Source organism: Delphinapterus leucas, chromosome 16 (genome assembly GCF_059928025.1).
Source record: "Delphinapterus leucas isolate spDelLeu-1000000601 "Yukka" chromosome 16, BTC_Dleu_Yukka2, whole genome shotgun sequence".
Taxonomy (NCBI): domain Eukaryota; kingdom Metazoa; phylum Chordata; class Mammalia; order Artiodactyla; family Monodontidae; genus Delphinapterus; species Delphinapterus leucas.
The window spans coordinates 59,164,239-59,189,333 of NC_143144.1; the positions used below are offsets into that span (position 1 = coordinate 59,164,239).

A 25,095-nucleotide genomic window follows, 5' to 3' on the forward strand; every position below is an offset into this window, starting at 1 on the left:
ACCAAGAGAAATCTGTCATAGCTATATTATCATCAGACAAAATAGACCTTAAGCCAACAAGCATGTCTGGCTACAAGAGAGGGTTATTACATAACTGGACCAATTCTCCACAGAGATGTAACAATCCAGTTCTGAAACTAAACATTCTTAATGATATAGCCCCAGAATACATAAAGAAAAAAAGTTTTAAGTCAAAAAATTCATGGTCATAGTGCAAGATTTTAACACACCTCTCTCAGTAATTGATAGCTCAAGAAGGCAAAGATTAGAAGAATACAGAAGATGTGAACAATACAATTCATAATCCTGACATAACGAATATGCAGAGAAACCTGCATCCAACAAATAGAGAATATACATTCAATCTTTTCAAGCACACATAGAACATTTACCAAAAAAGGACCACGTACTGATAATCCACAAAACAAACTTCAACAAATACTTAAGAATCCATATAACAGATCATATTTTCTGACTACAATGCAATAACATTGGAAATCAACAATAAAAAGGTAGCCCCCTGAGAACCAATTAGAAACTGAAAAATATACTTTTAATAATTCATGAGTCAAAGAAGAAATAATGGACATTTTTTTTTAATGAAAACCAAACACCAATAAATAAACTACATTCAAAACTTGTGGATATACCTAAAAGCAGAACTTAGAAGAAAATGTATAATCTTACATGTTTCCATTAGAAAAGACTTTTTTAGTCTTTTAGTTTTTACTAAAGAATTTAGTAACTCAAAAAGTTAGAAAAGAACCAGTGAGTGAAATAAATAAATAATAAAAAATAACTGTAAATAATAATTGAAAAGAAAGTGACTAAAGAATCAACCAAATCAAAATTTAGTTCTCTGAAAAGATGCATAAAACAGACCTCTGATCCAGCAAAACAGAAGGCACAAATAAACAATATCAGGAATGAAAAGGGGCATACAGATTTGGTAGAGGGTTTAAAAATCATAAGAGAACTTTACAAATTTATGCCCCCAAATTTGAAGTAACAGATAAAATGGAGAATTTTCTAGAAAGTATAACTACCAAAACCGACTTAAAAAAGAAACAAATACCTTACACACTACAGAAATTAAATCAGTAGGTTAAGTGTTGCCATAAAAATCAAACGAGCATACAAAAAAGCACAAACCCCACTAGACCAAGATGGTTTTTATAATTGAGTTCCACCATACCTACAAAGAGGAAGTAAAACATATTTTATACAAAATGCTCCAGAACACAGAAAAAGAAGAAATGCCCTCCAACTCATTTTGAGGCTAGTATAACCATGATACAAAAAACAAACAAAAAAACCCTCAAAAACTTGAGAGTAAGAATGTAAGAAAAAAAAAAAAGCTGACCATTTATGAAAATAAAAGTGAAAAATTAAAAGAAATTATTAGGGTAAAACTCCTACTTCATGGTCAAGTGAATTTATCCCAGCAAGACAAAATAATTCAGTAAGAGAAAATCTATTAATATAATTCACCATATTAATTGCTTTAAAAAGAAAAATTATATGGTCATCTCGACAGATTTAGAAAAAAACTCTAAAAGTTTTAGCAGTCATTCATGATAAAAACCCTTGGCAAGCAAGAAACAGAAGGAAATGTCATTAACCCGATAAAAGTTAAGTATAGCAAACATCACTGGGACTGTGTATTTAAAGTTAGGAACAAGACAAGAATGCCTGTCACCATCTTTCTTTTCAACATTTCACTGGAAGTCATAGCCTAAAGCAGTAAGGTGAGAACTAAAAGGTGTGGGAGTACAAAGAAAAAACCAGAACTGTCCTGATCTGAAGACAATATGATTACTTGGGAAATCCAAGAGACTATTAGAAACAACAGCATTTTCGGCAAGATTGCTAAATGAAAAAATTAACAGCATACCTATACAAAAGTAAAAACCAGTTTGAAAATGTGCCTTGAAAAAAGAGCCTATTTATAATAGCAAAACATTTGAGGAATATATAGGAATAAATCTCTAACAAAGAGTGTGTAAGAACTTTGAGAAGAAAATTATGATACTTTTTTGAAAGACCATTCTTTCATTTTTCATTCTTATAAATGGAGAAATATAACAGATTTATAAAACTCAATATCATAAATATTGTAATTCTCTCCAAACTGATGTACTATATACAAGTAATGTGATTACAATCAAAACCCTAACAGTATTTTATAGAACTTGAGGAGCTGGTTCTAAAATTTATTTGGAGGAATAAAGGGCCTGGAATAGTCCAATACAATTTTAGAAATAGGAACAGTTTCGAGGAATAGTTAAGAAGGAACTTGCTCTCCCAGATAGCAAGACTTAATATGAAAGCTACAGTAATTAAAGCAAGGTATTACTATAAAAGGATAGACAAAGAAATTGAAAGAAAATGGAAACCCTAACAACAGAACAAATTATATACAGGATCTTATTATATGACAGATGTGGCATTAGAAATAAGTATAGGAAATAAGAAACTACTCAATAAATAGTCTAAGACAACTGGCTTGCCATTTGGAAAAAATTAAACCGAGTTTCTATGTCACACTAAACATTAAAATAAATTCCAGATGGACTCAAGACCTACATATGAGAAGAAAAACTTTAAAACTTTCAGAATAAAATTATTACTTTGGGGTTGGGGAAGAATTCTTAAAACAAGATAGGAAAAGCACAAACTGGAAAGGAAAAGACTGATAAATTTGATTACATGAAAATGAAATATATATGTATGTCAAAGACATCATAAAGTTCAAAGACAAGCCACAAATTGAGAGATGATATTTGCAATGCATAAACCTGGGAAGGGATTAATATCCAGAAGATACAAAGAACTTCTACAAATCAGTTTAAAAAAGTAATCAAATAATGGGCTAAAGATATTAACAGGCAATTCACATACTAAAAAAAGGGAAACCCGAATGACCCATAAACAATACTCAACTTTGCTAGTAACTGGGAAAACGCGTATCAAAATTATGTGATACCATGCCCATCATCAAACTGGTATACATTTTTAAAAATCTGATAACTCCAAGGGTAGAGGACGATGTGTGGAAATGGGAATTGAATACAGCAGCACAGAAATTGAAACTCAAACACTGCTGAGGAGAGGGTAAAATGGAGAAAGCACTTTGGAGAGCAATTTGGCAGCGTGTTGTAATTTGAAGATGTGTGTACCCTATGACCCAGCAATTCTACTTCAAGATATGCATTCTAGAGCAGTGCTTCTCAAACTACCTGTGGGAAAGCATTTTTTTTTGTATTTCAATATTTTATAAATTATAATGAGTTACTAGAAAAATATTAAAAAAGAAAAACATAAGTTCCAGTTTTTTATTAGATTCAACAGACAATAAAATTACTGTGTTAAAATGCTTTAAGAACTTCTAACACTCATTCTCAATTTCCATACTCATCTCATTGTGGATCCAAAACAAAAAGCCGGTGACAGGGCACCGACCCACATCACATGTGGGGTAGCACTTCTCTAGGAAAACTCTTGCATGTGTGCACAGAGAGACATGGATAAGGGTATTACTGCAGAACGGTCTGTAATAAGGGAAAACCAGAAACTAACTCATTAGTAATCCATCAGAATCAAATGAGGCTCACTCACAGAATGAGATACATACAGAGCAGTTAAAAATAAACTAGATCTACATGTATCAATATGAATAAACTCAAACAATGTTAGTAAAAAAATGAAGTTGTGAAATAAAAGGTGGACTTTGATACCACTTTTGTAGTAAAACAATTCTATGAATTGTTTCTTGTTACATATTTAGAGTAAAAGTATAAAAATATGGACAGAAAATATACATCAACTTCATAATAGAATGTACTCTGAGAAGACAGGTCAAGAAGTAAGACCAGGGATGGGTACAAAGGAGGCTTCAAATAGATATATAAACTTTTTCCTAAAAGAAAATATGATCTGAAGGAATATGGCAAAATGTTAAGCCTTCATATATAGTTCTCTGTATGTTCCTGTATATTTGAAATATTTAATATAAAACTCAAACTTTCAGCAAACCAAGGAACAAACAATTGAGAACCTAAGACGGCAGTTGAATACACAATATGCTGGAGTGTTAGGGAAGTCACCGGGACTCAAAATGAGCCGTGAGCAATGCTGCTGTACTTCTAAAGGCGGTAACATCTATCTATCCAGATAAAACTAGGTGCACGTCAACAGCAAGGATGCATACTATAATCCTGAGCTTTGGCCAAAAAACCTCCTTGTTCTGAATCTGTATAAACAAAACCCCTAGTCCGCCAGAGGCTAGAGCTGCCCCCAAACCCTATCCACATTTCCTGTCCTCAAAAGACAACAGTGGGGGCCAACACCACGGTGAAGAGCCAAAGCACTTCATCAACTACTGGCCTCATCTACTTTTAAAGGTTTTAGGACATCTGAATACACAAAGGAATTTCCAGAATTCTCCACTACGTATGATGCAGTCTTATTTGAGTCCCATCAACATCCAACATGAGATGGACAAAGAACAGGACAAACTCATAACACATGTACTTAGAGGCAACCATTTCAGAAAGAAATCCAAGTACCTATAACAGCCTTTTTCCTCTCTGTCTCAGCTTCTTTCTCCACAACCTTTTGTTTTTGTGCAGCTATGAGAAGTTTTGTCTTCTCAGCTTCCCTGTGGAGTAAAATATTACAAAAAATTAGAAATGGTGTACAGTCACAGGTAGTAATTCTGACTCTACAGTGGGTCAGAGAACCATTTGCAACAAGAACTTTCTGACTCAGTAAGGTAGGCAAGAGAGGTGTTATCCTATTTTACTAATAATGAATTTGAGGTTGAAAGGTTAAATGATTTGCCCAAAGTCACCCAGAAATAGGAATCAAATTTAGTATATTTGAATTTTAGTCAGACCCTTTCCTCTAATCGTATCATGGAAAGGCCTGTGATCTGGAAGTGTCTGGAGTACATGAATGCTTCCTCTGCTGTTAGGCCTCCAGCTAATCTGCACCAATTAGCAAAAGGCACTAACTTCTGGGCAGATGTAGCCAGCCCCTCGGATGCATGGTTTGGCAAGCAGAAGGGGGCTGGATTTCAGCGCCTCTTCAGGCAGACACCCCTGTGTAGCAGCCCGATTTGTTATACAGAAGATATAACTAGGTGGCAGTTACTAATTATGTGGTGAACTGGGGCTCAATGCAAAGAAGAACTTTCTAAGAATCTGAGCTTTCTAACAATGGAAATAGGTGGCCAATCACTAAGCACGTACAAGTGGCAACTGGGTGACCACATGGAAGAAAGGGTATAAAGAAAGATCACTATTAGGTGGGAAGTTAGACTGGATTATCCCAAGGTAGCCTTTAATTCTAGAATTCCAAAAGTGTTTGAAATTAGGAAAGATCCAGAATTACCTGAAAAGTAACTCCAATAGTTTCCCCAAACATCACCAACCCCCACCTCTCTCCTTTCCTCCTGCCAACCTTGATAAAAGACATAAAATGACATTCTGGATACTATGAGTTATTTGAAGGCAGATAACACATAGTATTCATCTTTCCATCACCAGAAGCTATTATATTTAATGCCTAAGACATGCTGAGCCTTCACAAAATTTATTTTTCTTCTATAAATGGATCAGACCCATGATCTACTCAGCCTAGCACTCTGTGCTTTACAGTTTTAAAAGAAGAAATCCTTTTCTACAATGAAAAAGGGAAGATAAAACTTTGCATAATAAAAGATATAGACTTGGGAACAATAATAACTCAGAAGTATAGCACTCTACAAAGAAGTAGTATTAGTACTTTTTGGACCCCCTGTATTTATACGTCTTTTGTATTCTTGACTTTTGCAAAGTTAGTTTTCTAGTATTTCATATTTTGCCTCTTAACATATCTGTCAAGTTTCCTAAAGACTTCTTTTCAGTACCTGTCATATGAGAATACTGACATTTCAACTGCAATAGGTAGTCCCCGAAAGGAATCTTCTAAAACACTTTGAAACTAATTTCGTGTCAAGCAAGTAACTTCTCATTCCCAGTCAGCCCTGGACACACAGAAGAGAAGACTACCAGGAGTCAATCCAGGCAAAGTTTCCCCAAAGGCAAATTATAAAGATCAGGTCTAATTTTAGATACATAATCACATACAATGGAAAAGCAAACTTGATACCAATGTGTTTATTCTTACCATTTGTAACACAGTAACAAAATACAGACACTCTCTTCAACCTTAACAGCTAGGGCTCTTTCTCTCCTCTATTAATATTTAATTCAAGGTATTATTCACATCCAAATTATAGCTGCTTAGGCTTCCAACAACAGTTCTACAGCAAACTGCATCCTTAGCCACTGAAGCTGCTCCTGAAATGTCCATATATAAAGAGAAAACTAATAAGAGTCTAGTGGGAATTAAGACACCAGAATAGGTAATATTACTAGAATTAAAGAATGGAAGATAGGCATATAGCCCTCCCCAGTGTAATATCTGAAACATAATTTTCCTCTAGAGTGGTAAATTAATGGAGACAGCCCTAAATAAAAATATTGGGATCCCATGCATATTACTCACATTAACTCAAAATTTCTTCTTATGGCTTCTGGGATTTTGGGTTTTGTAACACGCACAGCCTAAAAAATAAAAGTAAAAAAGCCAAAGTGTATTTGAAAAATAAATCGTCAAACTAAATCTTCTACAAAACAGCTCCTCAAATGACACTAATAAAACAGCTCTGACATAGCTGCCTACTGACACACATAGGGATCCCATTAGAAAATCTACTGTTCCTGCCATCACCCCAAAAAATCAAAATAAGCTGCTTCTTGTTTCCTTTAAAAAAATGCCTGGCTATAGGATAAACCACTCTACCTGTTGAGGAAATAAATTTTTAGGGAAAAGGTTCTCTCTTAAAAGACCTTTCACAAAGCTCTTAAGTTGGATACTTGTGTTTCCTTTTCAAACCTGCAAACCAAAGAAACAGAAGGAAGGCAAAATTTCAAGATTTAAGTTATAAAGTAGAAAACAGTCAAAAATATAAACAAGCAAAAACCCAGGTCAGTATATGCAACTTAATACAGTTGACAAGTAAATGAATTTACCACTTCCTAAACCTGCAATCACTCAGTACTGGCTACAAATAAACAGCTCAACACTGAGGGAAAACAAACACCAATTAACAAATAACAATTAGCAGCTTGTATTCTTTCTTCCTAGAACCTCACTTAGAACAAAGTCTACTTATCTCTGTAAACATTGTTTACTAGACCCTGTTTCTCTAACCATAGTGTACTTTGGCATAATTATCTGTGAAACAGGATAATTTTGGGGTGCAAGAGCCACGTACAAAAGCCCCTCTGTGTTCCCGGTTTCTTGTTTGTAGAAAAAGGCTTTAGTCTCCTAGGCCTTCCCTGGAAAAAGGCTTTAGTCTCCTAGGCCTTCCCTGAGTTCCAAAGAACAAACTCAAGCAGTTACTAATTCAGGAGTGAGGAAATGCAGAAACAAAGGAAAAGCAGTCAAGAAACAGTCATTTATAAAACAGTCCTGGTTCCTCCTCAAGGGATATACGTAACAACCTAATGCATATCTGTGAGTTGTTCTGAAGTAACCAAGGCCCTCACCCAGGTGGAGGATGCTGACTACCTGAGCACAAGCACAGAGACCCCAGACTGGCTGGAACCAGAAGACTGACGATAAAGATTTCTGGAACATCACCATGAAGAAAGTCATGCCCCCTGCAAACCTCACCCCAAATGCTGCCTTTAAAAACTCTTCCCTGAAAGCCACTGGGGAGTTTGAGCCCTTTGAGCATGAGCTGCCCGTTCTCCTTGCGGGACCCTGCAAAAAAACCCTTACTTTTCTGCAAACACCCACTATCAGAGTTTGGCTTTCTGTGCTGTGGGCACATAAGCCCTTACAGGGTTACATCTGCTTGGGAAATACAGATTCCGAAGGCTGACTTTTCCGTATCAAGGACCTGATCTCTCAGAAGTGTTTGATTTTACTAGTTAAACATCCTACACCACCCCTCCACCCTACTACACACACACACAAAGCACTTTGCTGATCTGTAGAAACGTTTACTTTCCCTCTGAAAACTGGCTGAACTTTTAAGCAACAAGGCCTTTAAGCACATAGCCTTTTTTTAGGGCTTATGAAAGAAGGCTTTAAAAACTTTTAAGCAACATAGCCTCCCCTACATAAAAGAGACAAGTCAGATGTGTACATAATTTTGAGGATTATAAACACTAAATACAAGAATTAGAGTGAAATGGAATAAGAAGTTGGGGACCATGATGAAAAAAGTCATTTCATGCTAATGGTAAGGCATGTGAGGCCATAAAGAACAACTCATGGACATACCCAGAAGACAAAGAAAAATTCAGAACCAGAATTTATAAGAGATGTCAGATTTCCCAAGTGACTACCAGAAATACAGATGACTTCTAATATGATTCAGGGGGAAGCACTGTCATATTGCATTTAATTATGAGACTGGCCATGTATCTTTATAGTCTTATAAAAAGAGCATGAAATAGGACTTCTTCTGAAGACTTCTATCTTGCTGTGTGAGGCTGAAGAACACACTACATGCTTGCCAATCTTGGGAAATCTCATAATTTTCAAATATGTGAAATATAAGTACCTACTGTAACAGATACCATGAGTAATTTGCTTCATAAGAGATTTAAGAAATAAAATAGCAACATATTCAAAAACAATGGTCAAAATACACACACACACAGTGAGTGAAGAAAGGGGAAAAAAAAGCTGATGAAATGAATATGTCTGTTAAACTGACTCGTGGATTATAAGCATATATTTTAAACTAAAAGCCAGCATTTAATATATATAGTCACTGCCTTAAATAACACAGGAAAAAATATCAAGAATGCTTATTTTCACCACTTTAATTTGCCATAGTTGTTCAAGAAGGAAAAATGGGGTACAAATACAGAGAAGGGAAAAATGAAAATACTGATTGTTACAGAAAAGGTTCACTCAACAACAAATATTAATTGGGTGCCTAGTCTGTACCAAGTACTGTTTATTCCAACCACTGTGGACACAGCAATGAATAAGGCAAGACTGCTCTCATGGACTTTAAAATTTTAAAGGCAGAAAAAAAGGCAATAAAGAACAACAAAAAGCAAATAAATGAACAAGAGAATTTCAGATAGTTATTAGTGTTATGTGAAGAATTAAAATACTAGGTTGGGGGGGAAATCAAGATTTTTATTTTGGCATAATTATATAACTAAAAAAAATCTAGGGAAATTCATAAAGTTTTAGTCAAGCAAGATAAATAGCTCTAGAGATCTGCTGTACAACGCTATACCTATAGTCAATAAAAATGTATTGTACACTTGAAATTTTAAAAGGGTAAATCTCATGTTAAGTATTTTTTACCACACACACTCACAAATCTAAGGAAATTAACCAAAAGAATTACTAGAGACAGTTAATTCAGCAAACTTGCAGACATACAATAAAGTCACCAAGAATCATTTGCATTCCTCAATGCTTAAAAAAATGCTACATATTTAATAGAATTAAAGCTCATTAAATTCATAGATATTAATTTAACTTGGGATATGGGTTTCTCACCTAAGTCAGAAATTCTAAAGGAGGGGCTTCCCTGATGGCACGGTGACTGAAAATCCACCTGCCAGTGCAGGGGACACGGGTTCGAGCCCTGGTCCAGGAAGATCCCACATGCCGTGGAGCAACTAAGCCCGTGCGCCACAACTACTGAGCCTGTGCTCTAGAGCCCGCAAGCCACAACTACTAAGCCTGAGCACCACAACTACTGAAGCCTGCGTGCCCTAGAGCCCACACGCCGCAACTACTGAGGCCGCGTGCTGCAACTACTGAAGCCCATGCGCCTAGGGCCCATGCTCTGCAACAAGAGAAGCCACCGCAATGAGAAGCCCACGCACCATGATGAAGAGTAGCCCCGCACTTGCTACAACTAGAGAAAGCCCGCGCGCAGCAACGAAGACCCAACACAGCCAAAAAATAAATTAAAAAATTTAAAAAATAGTAAAAAAAAAAAAATTCTAAAAGAAACTAAAATGATAATACAATTATAAGTAAAGTCATAGACTGTGTTCCTAATTTTTAAATGTATAAGCCAATTTAGGTACCTGATATGACTTGAAAATACTAATAATGAAAGCTCATCTTGTAGAATAAACTGGCAGAAATATCAAAGGCCATTATTATTATTATTTTTGGCCGCACCATGCAGCATGTAGTATCTTACCAATAGTTCCCCAACCAGGGATCAAACCTGTGCCCCGTGCAGTGGAAGCACGGAATCTTAACCACTGTACTGCCAAAGGCCATTATTTTTTTAAAAGCTAATATATCTTATCAAATTTTAAAAGTGAATGAAAAGTTGAATTATCATGACCATACGGTAATATGTTAAAAATAGGAATGGTGAAAAATAGCCTTTAAGTTCTAAAAATGCATTCCAACTATCATAAGAAACTATTTTATAAGAAGAATAAATCAACCAAAAAAAATGGAGATCTTGATCTATCAGTTTAAAAACAAGAAAGTGACATTTTTTCATTCAATAACGTTTATAAAAACTACAGGGCTTCCCTGGTGGCGCAGTGGTTGAGAGTCCACCTGCCGATGCAGGGGACACGGGTTCGTGCCCCGGTCCGGGAAGATCCCACAGGCCGCGGAGCGGCTGGGCCCGTGAGCCATGGCCGCTGAGCCTGCACGTCCGGAGCCTGTGCTCCGCAACGGGAGAGGCCACAACAGTGAGAGGCCCACGTACCGCAAAACAAAACAAAACAAAACAAAAAAACCCAACAAATAAATATAGGTAAGTTTAAAAGATCCTTCTTTCTGCCATGCAGAAAATGATGTGGACAAGTGAAAGTGAGAAAACAGGATAGAAGACTACTGCAGAAGTCCAGGCAAGAAATAGTACTTGGTCTAAGGAGGTGGTAGTGAAGATGTTTTAGATGGATTTGGTAGAATCAGCAGGATACGGGACTGATTAGATGTTAAGGGCTAGAGGGTTCTCAAAGACGCCTCCCATACCTCTAGGCTGGCCTGAGGGTAAGAAGGAGCCATTTACTAACAAGAGGGAAAAAACAGGAGAGAAGTAGATTTGATAGGAAAAGACCAAGGGCTCAATAACTAATGAAAGAATAGGAAATAGAAAAATCAATGGAACAGAACAAAGTTCAGAAAGGACTTTACTATATAACAGAATTTAGCAAATAATATGATGGCATTTCAAACAAAGAGGAGAAAGGGGCATAAATTATTCAGTAATTGCTGTTGCTAATAAATTGGGGGAGGGGCAGATTGGAGCCCAACCTCACAAATGAAATCAAAATGGATTCCAGATGAATTAAAATTTTAAATCTAAAAATAAAACTGTAAAAGTAAATGCTGTAATTTCTGATTTTATTTAAATTTCTATATTTTAAAGTTGGTGAAAGGCTCTTAAAAGCATAGTAGCACAGCAAAATGCCATAAAGAAAAAAATACTAAAATTAAACTTCAGAATTGTCAAGGGGAAAAGAAATGTTAAATGACAAAGCAAAAAACTAGGAGAAAATGTTTACTATGCATTTAAAGAAGAGTTGCAATAATTAACATATCAAAAACAGTTTATTTAAGTTAATGAGAAAAACACATAAAAACAACCGAAAAATGAGCAAACACAATTCACAAATCAAATACAGAGGGCCAATAAACATCCTAGGGCATTCAACCTCAATAATTAATACACAATGGCAGATTCATTTTTTCCAAAAGGATTTAGAGAGCACGTATGCATCTGTTAATTATTTGAGTATGATCACACAATCAAATGTATAGAAAACAACAGCTCATCAACACTGCTGATGAGAGAGTATAAGCTACTGAAATTTTTCTGAAAGGCAATTTGGCAATGTATATCAAAAAGCTCCCAAACAAGGCATCAATCCTACGTTTAAGAACTTATCTTAAGGGAAGAATTTTAAAAGATGTATGTATAAGCTTGGTCATTATAACATGCACCTAACAGTAAAAACTGGAAGCCAACAGGGATTAAATAAAAACATTAAAAGTGATGATGCAGCAAATCTTACTTTTAACTTGAAAAGCTGCTTACATATATTGCTGGTGAAAAAAGCTATGGTAAGATTCCATTTTAGTTCAACATTATTTATAACTATAAACATATGTTCCTCTGTATTAAGAAGAGTCTGGAAAGATACAACGAACTATGTTATCTCTGCATAGTACGATTACTGTTGAATTTCACTTTGTTATTCATCTTTTTCCTAATATCTGATTATTTTTACAACACATATAACATGCGTGTGTATAAAAATATCGATAATATACAAGGTACTACTACAAATCAGTAAGAAAAACATTTCAATAGAAAAATGGGCAAAGAATATGAATAGGCAATTGACAGATGAGTACCAATGGACAAAAAAATAAACAAAAAGATGCTCAACCTCATTAACAACTAAGGAAATGCAAATCAAGGAGACAGATAACTTCACATCTATCCATACAGCAAAAATCAGCATGTCTGATTGCTTCACATGCTGATGAGGTCATGGAGAAACAAGTATTCACATACACTGCTGGTAAGAATGTAGATTTAGGGACTTCCCTGGTGGCGCAGTGGATAAGGCTCCACGCTCCCAATGCAGGGGGCCTGGGTTTGTACCTGGTCAGGGAACTAGATCCCACATGCATGCCGCAGCCAAGAGTTCGCATGCCGCAACTAAGGAGCCCACGTGCTGCAACTAAAAACTGGTGCAACCAAATAAATAAATAAATATTAAAAAAAAGAATGTAGATTTATACAGCCACTTTGAAAGATAAAGTGTATATACAAGGAGATGTGTCAGGAATATTCACTACACTATTGTTTATTAATAGCAAAAAATTGGAAACAGTAGGGAAATGGTTATGTAATATAAGGCAAGGAACTCTAGGAGGCTGTTTAGAAGAATGAGCTAGATCTCCAAGTAACGACCTGAGCAGAATCTAGGAATCTGTGGCATTCACATTATCTTTAAAATTGAAAAGCTGCTCCAGGACAACCAAGAGAGTTTTACAAAGTTAGCTCTGGGACATTTCAAAAGAACCCTTAACTTTGGCAGTTCCCCCTCAGGGACCTGGCAGAGATAATGGCAAGATGGAGGACAGGGGAAAACCTTCAGAAGTTTTCCAGACTCCTTTATGAGATCGCATACGATCACCCACAGTGAATGCACACTTCTCAGAAGCAGTGCAATCTAGAAACTAAGAAAGGACATTAGAGAAGCCACATTACCACTTCTCAGGTAATCCAGATCCAAAGCCACTGCGTTCTAATGTCACTGACCATGACTACAGTAGAAAAGGCATCTTACAGTGACACCCAATATTAACACCTACCCCACACACTTATGCAAAACAAACAAAAGCCTCACAGACTGATACTTTAACTTACTACATGCCATGTGCTCGGGTTTCTTTTCCTATTCAATTCCATCTTATTTAAAATGCTGGTCATGACCCACTAAAATTGATTTTAGAACCTACTAGTGGATTTCAACCCAATCTGAAAAAATACCCAAAAAAAGCAGTTATTCTCACCATTCTATTTCCCAATGCCACTGCCACCACCACACCACCACTAAATTCTTCTGCTACCTTGCTTTTACTCAGGTCTTTCCACCCACCTGAAATATCTTCCTTACTCTTTTCCACCTTATAAATCGTATTAATTCTTCCAGACCTACCTATCAATAAAATCTCAACTCAATCAGTCATTTCCAGGCAGATGCTCTTGAAATGTTCGTTAAACTCTGAGAGAGTAATCATCCAATCAATTCATCCGTCAATTAATACTTTGTCTAGAATTATTATCCACATTTTATACGTGAAATTCTTTTTCATAATCTTACTGAGGGCAAGGATTAGTCTTAAACTGATTTATAACCATTACTGTATCTTTTTTTTTTTTTTTTTTTTTGGTGGTACGCGGGCCTCTCACTGTTGTGGCCTCTCCCAGCAGCCATGACTCACGGGCCCAGCCACTCCGCGGCATGTGGGATCCTCCCGGACCGAGGAACGAACCCGCGTCCCCTGCATCGGCAGGCGTACTCTCAACCACTGCACCACCAGGGAAGCCAAACCATTACTGTATCTTAATAATGTCACACACATACATAGCTGTATACAGATTTTATTTCCTTTCAAGAGCCTCAACTTATCTGTTCCCTCTAAGAGTTCAGAAAAAAATGCCACCCATAACTGAGAAAGATATTCTGTAAATCACCCTAGCACTACAATTAAATAACTGCTGAATAAACAGTCTGATGAAAGGACAATTAAATACAAAGCTCTCAAAATTCCCAAAGAATTTCCCTAGGAGAAGGGCTTACCTGTATGGTGAGGCCTGGGGCCATGACATTTAAATCTTTCTGCAGAGCTTGCTTGAGGTTTTCGTCTATTTGATCTGTTTTTGAAGCCAAGAACAACAGCTCTCATTACACTCAAAAAAATTTCCTTACATTGTATTAACATTTAAACAAAACCAATCATAATTAGACCTAAAGTTTCCACGGTACTATTCTTTTATAGAGCTTAAACCATTTCACACACATATGAAAACAAATATATATATATATATATATATATATATATATATAGGGGGAGAGGGGGAGAGGGAGAGAGAGAGAGAGAGAGAGAGAGAGAGAGAGAGTTTTCCTTCTGTGTGAGGAATTACCGAACAAAGAAATTAAGGAAAGATGACAACCAGCTACTTGAAGTTTATCAAATAATGGAGAATCTAGGATTCTAATATCTTAATTCAGTGTCGTTACTTAATATGTGTCCTGATTCTCTAAAAAAAACAAATTTTCATCTTCAGTCGATCTTTATCCAAATTCCCAAATAACTAAATTTCATTTCCAGGGACCTCTGCCAATTATTTTGGATTTAAAAACAGAGAGGGTGGGGGAAAGGCTCATAGGAAGGTCCTTGAAGCACACAAGAATGGACAATAAAGATGTCACTTCACTTGGCTTTGTAACTCATGAATTTTCTATCCACCTCAACAGTACCTTCCCCATTATTAAATAACCAGTGATGTGACAATTAAGGACAGACCTGTTTTCTCAAACACCACGTCAATAGTTCTCAATCATCAATGAGGAATCAATTGGTAGATTTCTAAATTGATTAACCATCCCTATGCCTGCCTCTAAGAAATTCACTAAGAATTCCAGGAGGGAGAAGTGAGCAGACAATAGCAGCAACCCAATCCCTGGTCAAAGCTTTCCCTACCACAAATGAAAAGCAACTTGTACAGAAGAGAGTCAACATAGCAAGCCTGAAACTACTATCCTTAGAAAGGCCTGTTTGCAATTTGGCCTCTGGCTGTCACCTGGGGTCATGGATTTGGAGAGCATTCCCTCTATCCCCAGAACTGATAACCATGACTCACTGTGCCTAAACTGTTTATTCAAACAATGTGTTTTATGCTGAACATCTACTTTCCTTCTGGGAATCTGGAATATTGGTATATGCTAGGCAGAAGGTACCTACATGACCAGCCCACAGTAAAAATCCTGCATAGAGAGTCTCTAATGAGCTTCTCCAGCAGGCAACATCTCACGTGTATTGTTACAATTCAATGCTGGAGTAATTAAGTGTATCCTGCATGACTCCACTGGGAGAAGACTCTTGAAAGCTTGTGCCTGATTTCCTTCAGACTTCACCCAAGTGCCTTTTCCTTCTGCTTTGTACCCTTTTGCTGTAGTACATCTTAGCTGTATGATTATACTGAGTCCTGTCAGTCCTCCTAGCAAATCATCAAACGTGGGGGTGGGTCTTGGGAAACTCCAAGACACAGGTTCTTAATTTCTCCAAATTATCTATTAAACTAGCAACAAAGCTAATTTTCAGTAAATTATCATAGTAAAAACAGAATATAGTCTGGGACTTCCCTGGTGGCACAGTGGTTAAGAATCCACCTGCCAATGCAGGGGACATGGGTTCGAGCCCTGGTCCGGGAAGATCCCACATGCCGCGGAGCAACTAAGTCTGTGTGCCACAACTACTGAGCTCACATGCCACAACTACTGAAGCCCACGTGCTCCAGGGCCCGCGGGCCACAACTACTGAACCTGGGTGCTGCAACTACTGAAGGCCGCATGCCTAGAGCCTGTGCTCCATAACAAGAGAAGCCACCGCAATGAGAAGTCCGCGCACCGCAATGAAGAGTAGCCCCTGCTCGCTGCAACTAGAGAAAGCCCACGTGCAGCAACGAAGACCCAGCGCAACCAAAAATAAAATTAATTAATTAATTTTAAAAAAAGAACTTAGTTTGTAAATCATCTTTTTCCAATCTCTACCAAGTTACATACTTTGTACTTCAGAAAATGGTTATCATTCTTAAAATATCTTGTTTGCATAACTATTTGCTTAATTTAAGCAATTTTAAGCAAATTTAAGCAATTTTAAACTTCAGATAAAGAATATTTTAAAGACAATTACTCTATTATAAATTCAGAAGAAATGCTCAAATAGCATAATGCTTACTAATATTATTATAGCATTCACAGACGAGTTGAACAAGATTTCTAATTGGTTATTTATATATTTAAAACAAATGAGACACTTACCAAACAATTCAATGTAAACTTCTTGAAGCGTGTGGGCGCTGCAAAACTGGTTCAGTTCATGGTGGATTTTATTGAAGATTAAGGTCTTGTCATAATCTGCAGTGTAGTTCCTCACTATATCAAACACTGAAAGAGAGGTACTATCCATGTTCACCCATGTATCCTCTAATTCAGCCAAGGTAAAAGTTACAGTGATAAAATATACATGAGGAAAAGTGCCAATGAAATAGTGAAAACATGAAACACAACTCCAAGCCTTGATGTGTTCCTTGTGCCTTATTCTCCAGATATTACTGCATTTGCAATTCTAATGGGCAAACTTCATATTCCATACTAAGGAGAGTATACATTATCTTGGAGGTAATAAGGAACCGTCAAAAATTGAGCAAGGGCATGACACAATCAGATCTGTACTTTGGCAGCAGAGTGAAAATGAATTGTGAGGCATATAAATCAGAGGCAGGGGAACTGTAAAGCAATTACTGCAAGGTAAAAGTTTAGCTAAGAGGTAAAGAGGGCCTGAACTAATTGAGGAACAGTGGGAATGAAAGAAGGAGACAGCTCCAAAAGACCGTTTTCAAAAAGGCAGTTTTTAAAGGCTGTTAAAAAAAAAAAAAATGACAGGCTAGAAAGGAAAGAAGCTAACATTTCTGGGCCAGACTTTATATCAGGCAATTTATATACATTAACACTTAATTCTCACAAAAAAAAATCTCCTTATTTTGCATAATATGAAACTGAGAAACAGAATTTCAGAAATGTGCCTAAGGGTACATACTAGAACATGCCAGAACCTGTGCCCTACTTATTAAAACATGCTTTCTCCCTTCAAATCCAAGACTTGCTCTACTCGCCTTCCCACGGAGGATACTAGATGTAACCGGATTCCAGATCACAACAGATGAACAGGCCATCAATAAATACTCGCTGACTAACTCATCCTCTTGATCATTTCCAAATGAGTTGGTGACACAATAGTTTCCTCTTTATCTCTGGTCAGAAAACGAGCACTATCTCCCCTTCTTCTATTTTTTCAATCATAGTCCATTCCACTGATTTGTGACCAGGGAAAGTAGATGATAAAAGACAGGAAAATACTTAATTGCTGAAAAATATAATCCAAATCCACTTGATAGTAATACAGGTCGCTCTCTCTTCTGAAATTCTTTTGCTATTTGTACCTGTACCAGTGACATGAAACTTAGCACAACCTTACATTCCTATATATGTACATAAATATGTGTATATATATACACATATATATAAATATATATATGTATATTTATATGTGTGTATATATATATATATATTTTTTTTAGGTCAGTATCATGTCTTCTCAAGTAAAATAAAAAGCCCTTAACGCAAAGGCTCTAACTTCACCTTTTAAAATTGTTTTTGCCAACACAGTATCCTGACATAGTAAGCATGCAAATTTTAGTAGTAAGGATAAAAATAAAATGGCAGATCTTTTTAAAAACTTTATTTTATTATAGTTGATTTACAATGTTGTGTTAATTTCTACTGTATAGCAAAGCGATTCAGTTATACATATGTACACATTCTTTTTCACGTTCTTTTCCATTATGGTTTATCACAGGATATTGAATGGAGTTCCCTGTGCTATACAGTAGGACCTTGTTGTTTATCCATTCTTTATAATAGTTTGCATCTGTTAATCCCGAACTCCCAATCCACCCCTCCCCAACAGCAGCCATAAGTCTGTCCTGTCTGTTACTGTTTCATAGATAAGTTCATTTGTGTCACGTTTTAGATTCCACATGTAAGTGGTATCAGATGGTATTTGTCTTTCTAACTTACTTTACTTAGTATGACAATCTCTAGGTCCATCCATGTGGCTTCAAAATGACATTATTTCATTCTTTTTTATGGCTGAGTAGTATTCCACTGCATGTATGTACCACATCTTCTTTATCCATTCATCTGTCAATGGACACTTAGGTTGTTTCCACCTCTTGGGTATTGTGAATAGTGCTGCAATGAACACTGGGATGCATGTATCTTTTCAAATTATAGTTTTGTCTGGGTACATGCCCAGGAGTAGGATTACTGGATCATATGACAGCTCTATTTTTAGTCTTTTGAGGAACCTCCATACTGTTTTCCATAGTGGCTGCACCAATTTACGTTCCCACCAACAGTGTAGGAGGGTTCCCTTTTCTCCACACTCTCTCCAGCATTTGTTATTTGTAGACTTTTAAATGATGGCCATTCTGACTGGTGTGAGGTGATATCTCATTGTAGTGCTGATTTGCATTTCTCTAATAATCAGTGATGTTGAGCAGCTTTTCATGTGCCTGTTGGCCATCTGTATGTCTTCTTTGGAGAAATGTCCATTTAGGTCTTCTGAAAATGGCAGATCTTTTGATTGAAAGCAGGGTCTCGAAGAAACCCAAGTACACCCATGTTCATAGTAGTATTATTCACAATAGCTAAAACGTGGAAGTAATCCAAATGTCCATCAATGGATGAATGGATAAACAAAATGTGGTATATACATACAATGGAATATTATTCAGCCTTAAAAAGGAAGGAAATTCTGACACATGCTACTACAACATGGATGAACCCTGAGGACGTTATGCTTAGTGAAAGAAGCCAGTCACAAAAAGACAAATACTATATGATTCCATTTATGAGGTTCCTGGAGTAGTCAAATTCACAGAGAAAGAAAGTACAGACAGAAATGTCAGAAAGACAGAAATGGTGGTTGCCAGGGCTGGGAGAGCGGGTGCATGAGGAGTTCTTGTTTAATGGGTAGGGAGTTTCAGTTTTGCAAGATGAAAAGAGTTATGGAGATGGATGCTGGTGATGGTGGCATAACAATGTGAATGTATGTAATGTCCACTGAATATTTAAAAGTGGTTAAGAAGGTAAATTTTATGTTACATGTATTTTATCACAATAAAAAAAATTACAAAAAGAAATCAAACATTAAAGTGGTCGATCTTACTTCAGAACTCCTAATTAAGTTTTTGATTTGAACAGTACTCCATCTCTGTGAGTTTTCATCTTTTACCAAGAAAGTGTTCTCCCCACACTGAGGACTTTCAGATTGCTTTGCAAGTTGTTGCAAATCTCAACTAGAAAAGATTTTTCTATGGTCACAAATCAATGTAGCCAAGGAACTGATCAGTTATAGACTTTTAACATGTAAGGATATTATTTCTCATCCTGACTGGATAAAATGCTACTTTCTAGAAATTCTAGAAATAATCAATGAATGTCTTTTTCTTAGATACACTCAGCTCAGCGTAACGCATACAGTTGCAGAAAGTCAACTCTGTTGACCTATTTCTGTCGCCATTCCCTAGGAATGGAAAATATTCCAGCGATTATTTTTTTAAATATATATCAGAAATGAATGAGGTCAAAAAACTTTCCTTAGGGAATCTATTCCTATTCCTTAGAGAATCTCTCAGTTACAGACACTCTGGTTATAACTATAACAGAATAGATGGGTACCATACCTGCACAAGGGGCCAACATATTAACCACTTCTATTCGGTCAATATAGATCATGACCCCACCACTAAAAACAGAGAAATGGAAAAATGTGAGCCAAATACAAACCTATTATGTTCCTAGATTAATTCTACATCATCAAACAAATCCCACATGATAGAAATTTAGAAGGAAAATCTAAAGACATATACTACTGATTGATTAAACTGACCTCACTGATCACTACTCAAATGACCCTGCACACACTCACCTGGCTCTCTCATAACCAAAAGCTCACCTCTGTAACTGCTGTGATCAAAATCAGCTCACAGGAAGACTAGACCTATAACCTAGAGCTGCTTAGCACTTTGCCCTTATTAAATGAAGCCAACAGCTAAGGCAGTGCACTTCTCAAACTTCTCCATCAAGGAATCAGGTAAAGTGGTTCCCCAGAGGTATGGAGGCCAGCCACAGGCTGAAATTCTTTTGATTCCCTTCTTTATCTTAATCTACTTTTCATCTGTATTTATTCTAATATGAAAAGAAGAATCTTCCCCCAAACCTCGAAGTAAAACTGACACTCCAGAAAGATAGGTCTTGTTAATTAATGGCTTCCTATACTTCCTGGCCTACCAGCACAGACCCTGAGGAACATGGGAACCTCAATTTAAGATAGGTGAAGTTAAGAAATTTTGAAACTATACAACTAAGCCTTGCTACCAACTTACAACAACATTTTTTTTCTGATAAAAAAGCATAATACCTGCTCACTGAAAAAAATCTGACAAATACATGAAAGCATGAAGATAAAAATAGAATTTACCCAACATCTCATCAGATGCCAATTCTGAGTCATCTCTAAAGGGAATCTACAAAAAAGTTACAGACAGACCTAGGGAGAACTTGTATCAATACGCTAACTTAAAACAGAGAGAATTTGCTCCCTCTTTAAGAACATTTCTGTGATATTCTGGTCATTTAAAATACAGAATTTAAAACATACACTGAACTTTATACTCTTCTTCTGATACAATTCAATGTACTGATTATACGCTAAAAATAATTTGGGCCTTGCTTGCCTTTCTTGCCCCAAAACTTTATACAGCAGTGATTTTTCAAAGTAAGGTCCTCAGATCAGCTCAGGATCACCTGGGACTTCTGCTAGAAATGCAAATTCTCGGGTCTCATTCCAGATCTACTGAATCAGAAACTCTAAGTTAGATGGCATTTAATACTACAGATGACAAGGTAAGCTGATTTCATTTTAAACTATCTATTGTTAGTTTAAAATGGCTCCTAAGATGGAAAGGTCCTATTTGGAGACAGGGCTTTTCTCAAATAATGCTCAGAAGAGAAATCCCCCTGGGTTACTACGATGCCTCTTTGAAAGATGTTTAAGTGATCACAGCTTATGAACAGAAAATACATCTGAACCAAAGGGAGGTTGGTAAGCAAGGGGAACGCTTACCTTGTTCCACAAGGCACATTTTTAACTTCATCAGTTTGCAGTGTTGTCTGGGGAGGAAAAAATATCTCATCAATACTCAGCACACATATCATCAAAGAACCACTGGTCCCAAAGGAAAATCTCTAGAGAACTGCTGAAAGGTACGTACAGGAGAGCTCCATTACAATTTTAGTCCCCAAAAATTAGCTATCAGAGCAATCTCTTTTTGTATCCTGGCAAACATGAAAGACTAGAGACAGAATATTTTACAGTTAATGTCTGAGTCAAGATGCACCAGGAAAGCTTCAATACTCAATCTGAAAGTTTCAATGTTCAATCTCTCAGTCAGTCCCTTATTTGCATGGAGCTGCCCTGGGACTGCAAACTACATGGATTACCCACAAGGATACTACTGCTAGGATTTGTACTCTGAACTCTGATTCCACTGCTAATATTAATGGTTACAATGAAGACAAAAGATAACTATTATAGGCATACAAGCAGTCTTCAACTCAGAGGGGCCCTTGAGCTCAACACCAACCTTTTCCTCTAAAGCTATAGTCAATATTTTAGTTCAGGTCCTAGAGATTTCTCAGACAGTCTCTCAATTTCCTTTTTAAAATAAATGCCACCATCAGCACTGCTTCCTCCTTGTGAACCAACCATCTGGTACTTAATTACTCTGCCCCTGTCACAACTTGGTTCGGATCCAGAATGACTCCCTATTGCACTTGAAGGCTTCCAACAGGAGAGCACATAATGAGTGTATTCTGGACACACTGCACCATGTTAAGCCCACAGCAACATAGTACTTTATGGAATACAACGGAAAAAAGAAGCATGGTCCTTGTTTCCAAAGAGCTCACAATCCAACACAGGAGATAAAATCCTTACAAAGCAATCCATAACAGGTACAAATAACAGAGTATAAACTGAATTGTTAGGTATTAAGTGATAGAGTAAAATAATCATTTGAAAAGCTCTCTGAGGTGAAATATTTATAAGCCCAGTCTAGAGAAGGAGAAATAAGAACAGATAAGGCAGAGAAGCATCTTAAATTCAATATGTATCTATTCAAATACACAAAGTTGAGGACAAACTATGTGTATAGGTGTCAGGAAGCAGTTGGCTTGCCTGGAGCAGAAGGGACAATATAGATGAGAGGTGAAACTCTGAGAAGAGAACATGAGGTTAGGCAGAGGGTCCTGAATGTTTGCTGGGGGGCTTGTGCTCTCCCTAGTCCACCTTACACACAGCCACAAACAAACCTTTCAAAAATAGGACTTTTCCTTCATTCCTTTGCTTATGTGTGTTGTGGTTCTCATTATCTATCATATCTGGAGGCAAGAAAACCAGCTGGGAAGCTAAAGTAGTAATTTATTTAGGTTAATGTAGAAAAGGCCATGGAAATTTAAAGCTTTCAACCCAGGAGATACAATAGAGAAGGGATCTGATAACTAGTTTCATATAAAATTCCAGGAGGAAAAAGAATAGAATGTTAAGTCTGGGGTTAAAAGGGTGATAGTAAACACTAGTGACAGGATGTAGGTAGAGTGAGGGAAGTTGATGGAGGTGAGCTCAATTTATTTTATTTCCTTCAAAACATTCACCATATTCAACTTCCAAATCAACTTTAAATATACATTCCTATTTAAACCTAAAGGATATTCTCTAGTCAATTTTCAAACCAAGTAAAACTAGGAAAGAGTTCAAATGTTAAATCTTCAATTTAACCTCCTATCTTCATGTATTTTTATACTTCTTTTGATTACCTCAAAAATTTCCCCAGTATGAATGTTTATTTTAAAAGTCTTTGGTTTTGTTATATAAATATATATTTTAAAGGCTGAAGGTTTTTATATTTTTCTAAACAGTTTTTTTTTTCTTACATCATATATGGGATCTCACATTTCCCCAAGATGCTTCTTAAATATTCCTTTCAAATGCCAAGTCTCTTAAGCCATTTGTTTATATAAGCTATGTCTTCTAATGTGCTCCAAAACTTCCTAAAAATAAGTTTCTTTATCTCATTCTTATGAAAACAACTTCTTAAAAGGGTTTTATTAATATAATTCTTTCCTAGAACGTTAGTTTCACATATAAAGACAGACCATTTCTATTTAGTCACACTGACTCCAGCAGTAAATCTTTTTACTAATTTCATTTTCATTTCTTCTTTTTTAATAAGATTATTTATTTATTTATTTATTTATTTATGGCTGGGTTGGGTCTTCGTTGCTGTGCACGGGCTTTCTCTAGTTGTGGCAAGCGGGAGCTACTCTTCATTGCGGTGCGCGGACTTCTCATTGCAGTGGCTTCTCTTGTTGCAGAGTATGGGCTCTAGGTGTGCGGGCTTCAGTAGTTGTGGCACGCGGGCTCAGTAGTTGTGGCTCGTGGGCTCTAGAGCGCAGGCTCAGTAGTTGCGGTGCGTGGGCTTAGCTGCTCCGCGGCATGTGGGATCTTCCCGGACCAGGGCTCGAACCCGTGTCCCCTGCATTGGCAGGCGGATTCTTAACCACTGCGCCACCAGGGAAGTCCCTCATTTTCATTTTTTATGACAGTTTATCACTCTATGTGTTTGTGTGTGTATATGTATGAATACACACACACACACACTGTGTATTTGTTATATATGTAATTAAACTCTAAAATCTATTTGTTTATTGTCTGTATCTCTTTTATATATCTCTGCATCAGTATGACTCAACATACTAAGCTCCAAGAAGGCAGAGACAAATCTGCCTGGCTTTGAACAAGGTCTAAAAAAGCCCCTGATCTCTAAGGGTCTGATGATGCCATTGATAACATCAATATAGACTATTTAAGCTGTTGATGGGTTCATGCAAATAAAACCCCTTGTTTCACAGAGGAGTAACTGAAGTCTAGAATGGTTAAGTGATTTCTGCAAAGTCATGTAAACAATTAGTGGCAGAGCCAGAGCCAGAACCTAGTTTACAGGTTTCTGGCCCCATGTTCACTACACCATACCGCTTCCAGAGAAATCAGCTCAACTTAACAACTTTCACCACAAGTAGAAAGGTCAGAAATATAAACGTGTTATGACCCCTGCCTTCAAGAAGCTTGGAGACTTTCTGGAAAAACAAAATTCACACAAAAACTTAAGAGAACAATACAAGACAACATTATTAAAGGAAATAAGATCAAGGGCCAAAATTTACAATACAGACTTTAAGGGCTATGGAAGAGGAGGAGAAGGATTTGTGATGAGCCTTAAAAAGGCTGGCAAGATTTAGACAGGAAATAAGGAATAAAGAGAGAGATGGTGAGAGAAGAGGTAATAGCATCAGCCTAGGCAAGAGTGAATAAAATAAATATGGGGAAACAATATGGAAATCAGTCTGACTAGGGGAAGAACACTATACTTCACTTTAACATACACAACTCTTGCCCCAAGCCATCTAAAAGGGAATTGGAGGGAAATCTGGAGGATTTAAGTATTCATAATGAAAATCTCACTTAGCAGGAAGCCTAGACTTTAAATTACAAGATTAAATACATGAATTTTCCCAAGCCCTGAAAAATTAGCAGCGGAGA

General features: G+C 36.7%; 1 protein-coding gene across 9 annotated transcripts in view; it reads right to left on the bottom strand.

Moving 5' to 3' along the window:
* ERLIN1 (ER lipid raft associated 1) overlaps positions 1-25,095 on the bottom strand; it is a 43,120-nt gene that overhangs the window by 12,586 nt on the left and 5,439 nt on the right. For 5 of the 9 annotated variants that reach the window (XM_089898044.1, XM_089898048.1, XM_089898050.1 and 2 more), the window contains exons 4-9: positions 21,562-21,608; positions 20,120-20,181; positions 16,632-16,796; positions 14,388-14,461; positions 6,553-6,611; positions 4,569-4,660 (exon numbers count right to left, since the gene is read on the bottom strand). In XM_089898044.1, coding sequence (XP_089754170.1) covers positions 4,569-4,660; positions 6,553-6,611; positions 14,388-14,461; positions 16,632-16,796; positions 20,120-20,181; positions 21,562-21,608 — 499 coding nt within the window. The remainder of the gene's footprint in view (positions 1-4,568; positions 4,661-6,552; positions 6,612-14,387; positions 14,462-16,631; positions 16,797-20,119; positions 20,182-21,561; positions 21,609-25,095) is intronic. The other 4 variants (XM_022569063.3, XM_022569064.3, XM_089898046.1 and 1 more) reach the window with 3 other exon arrangements.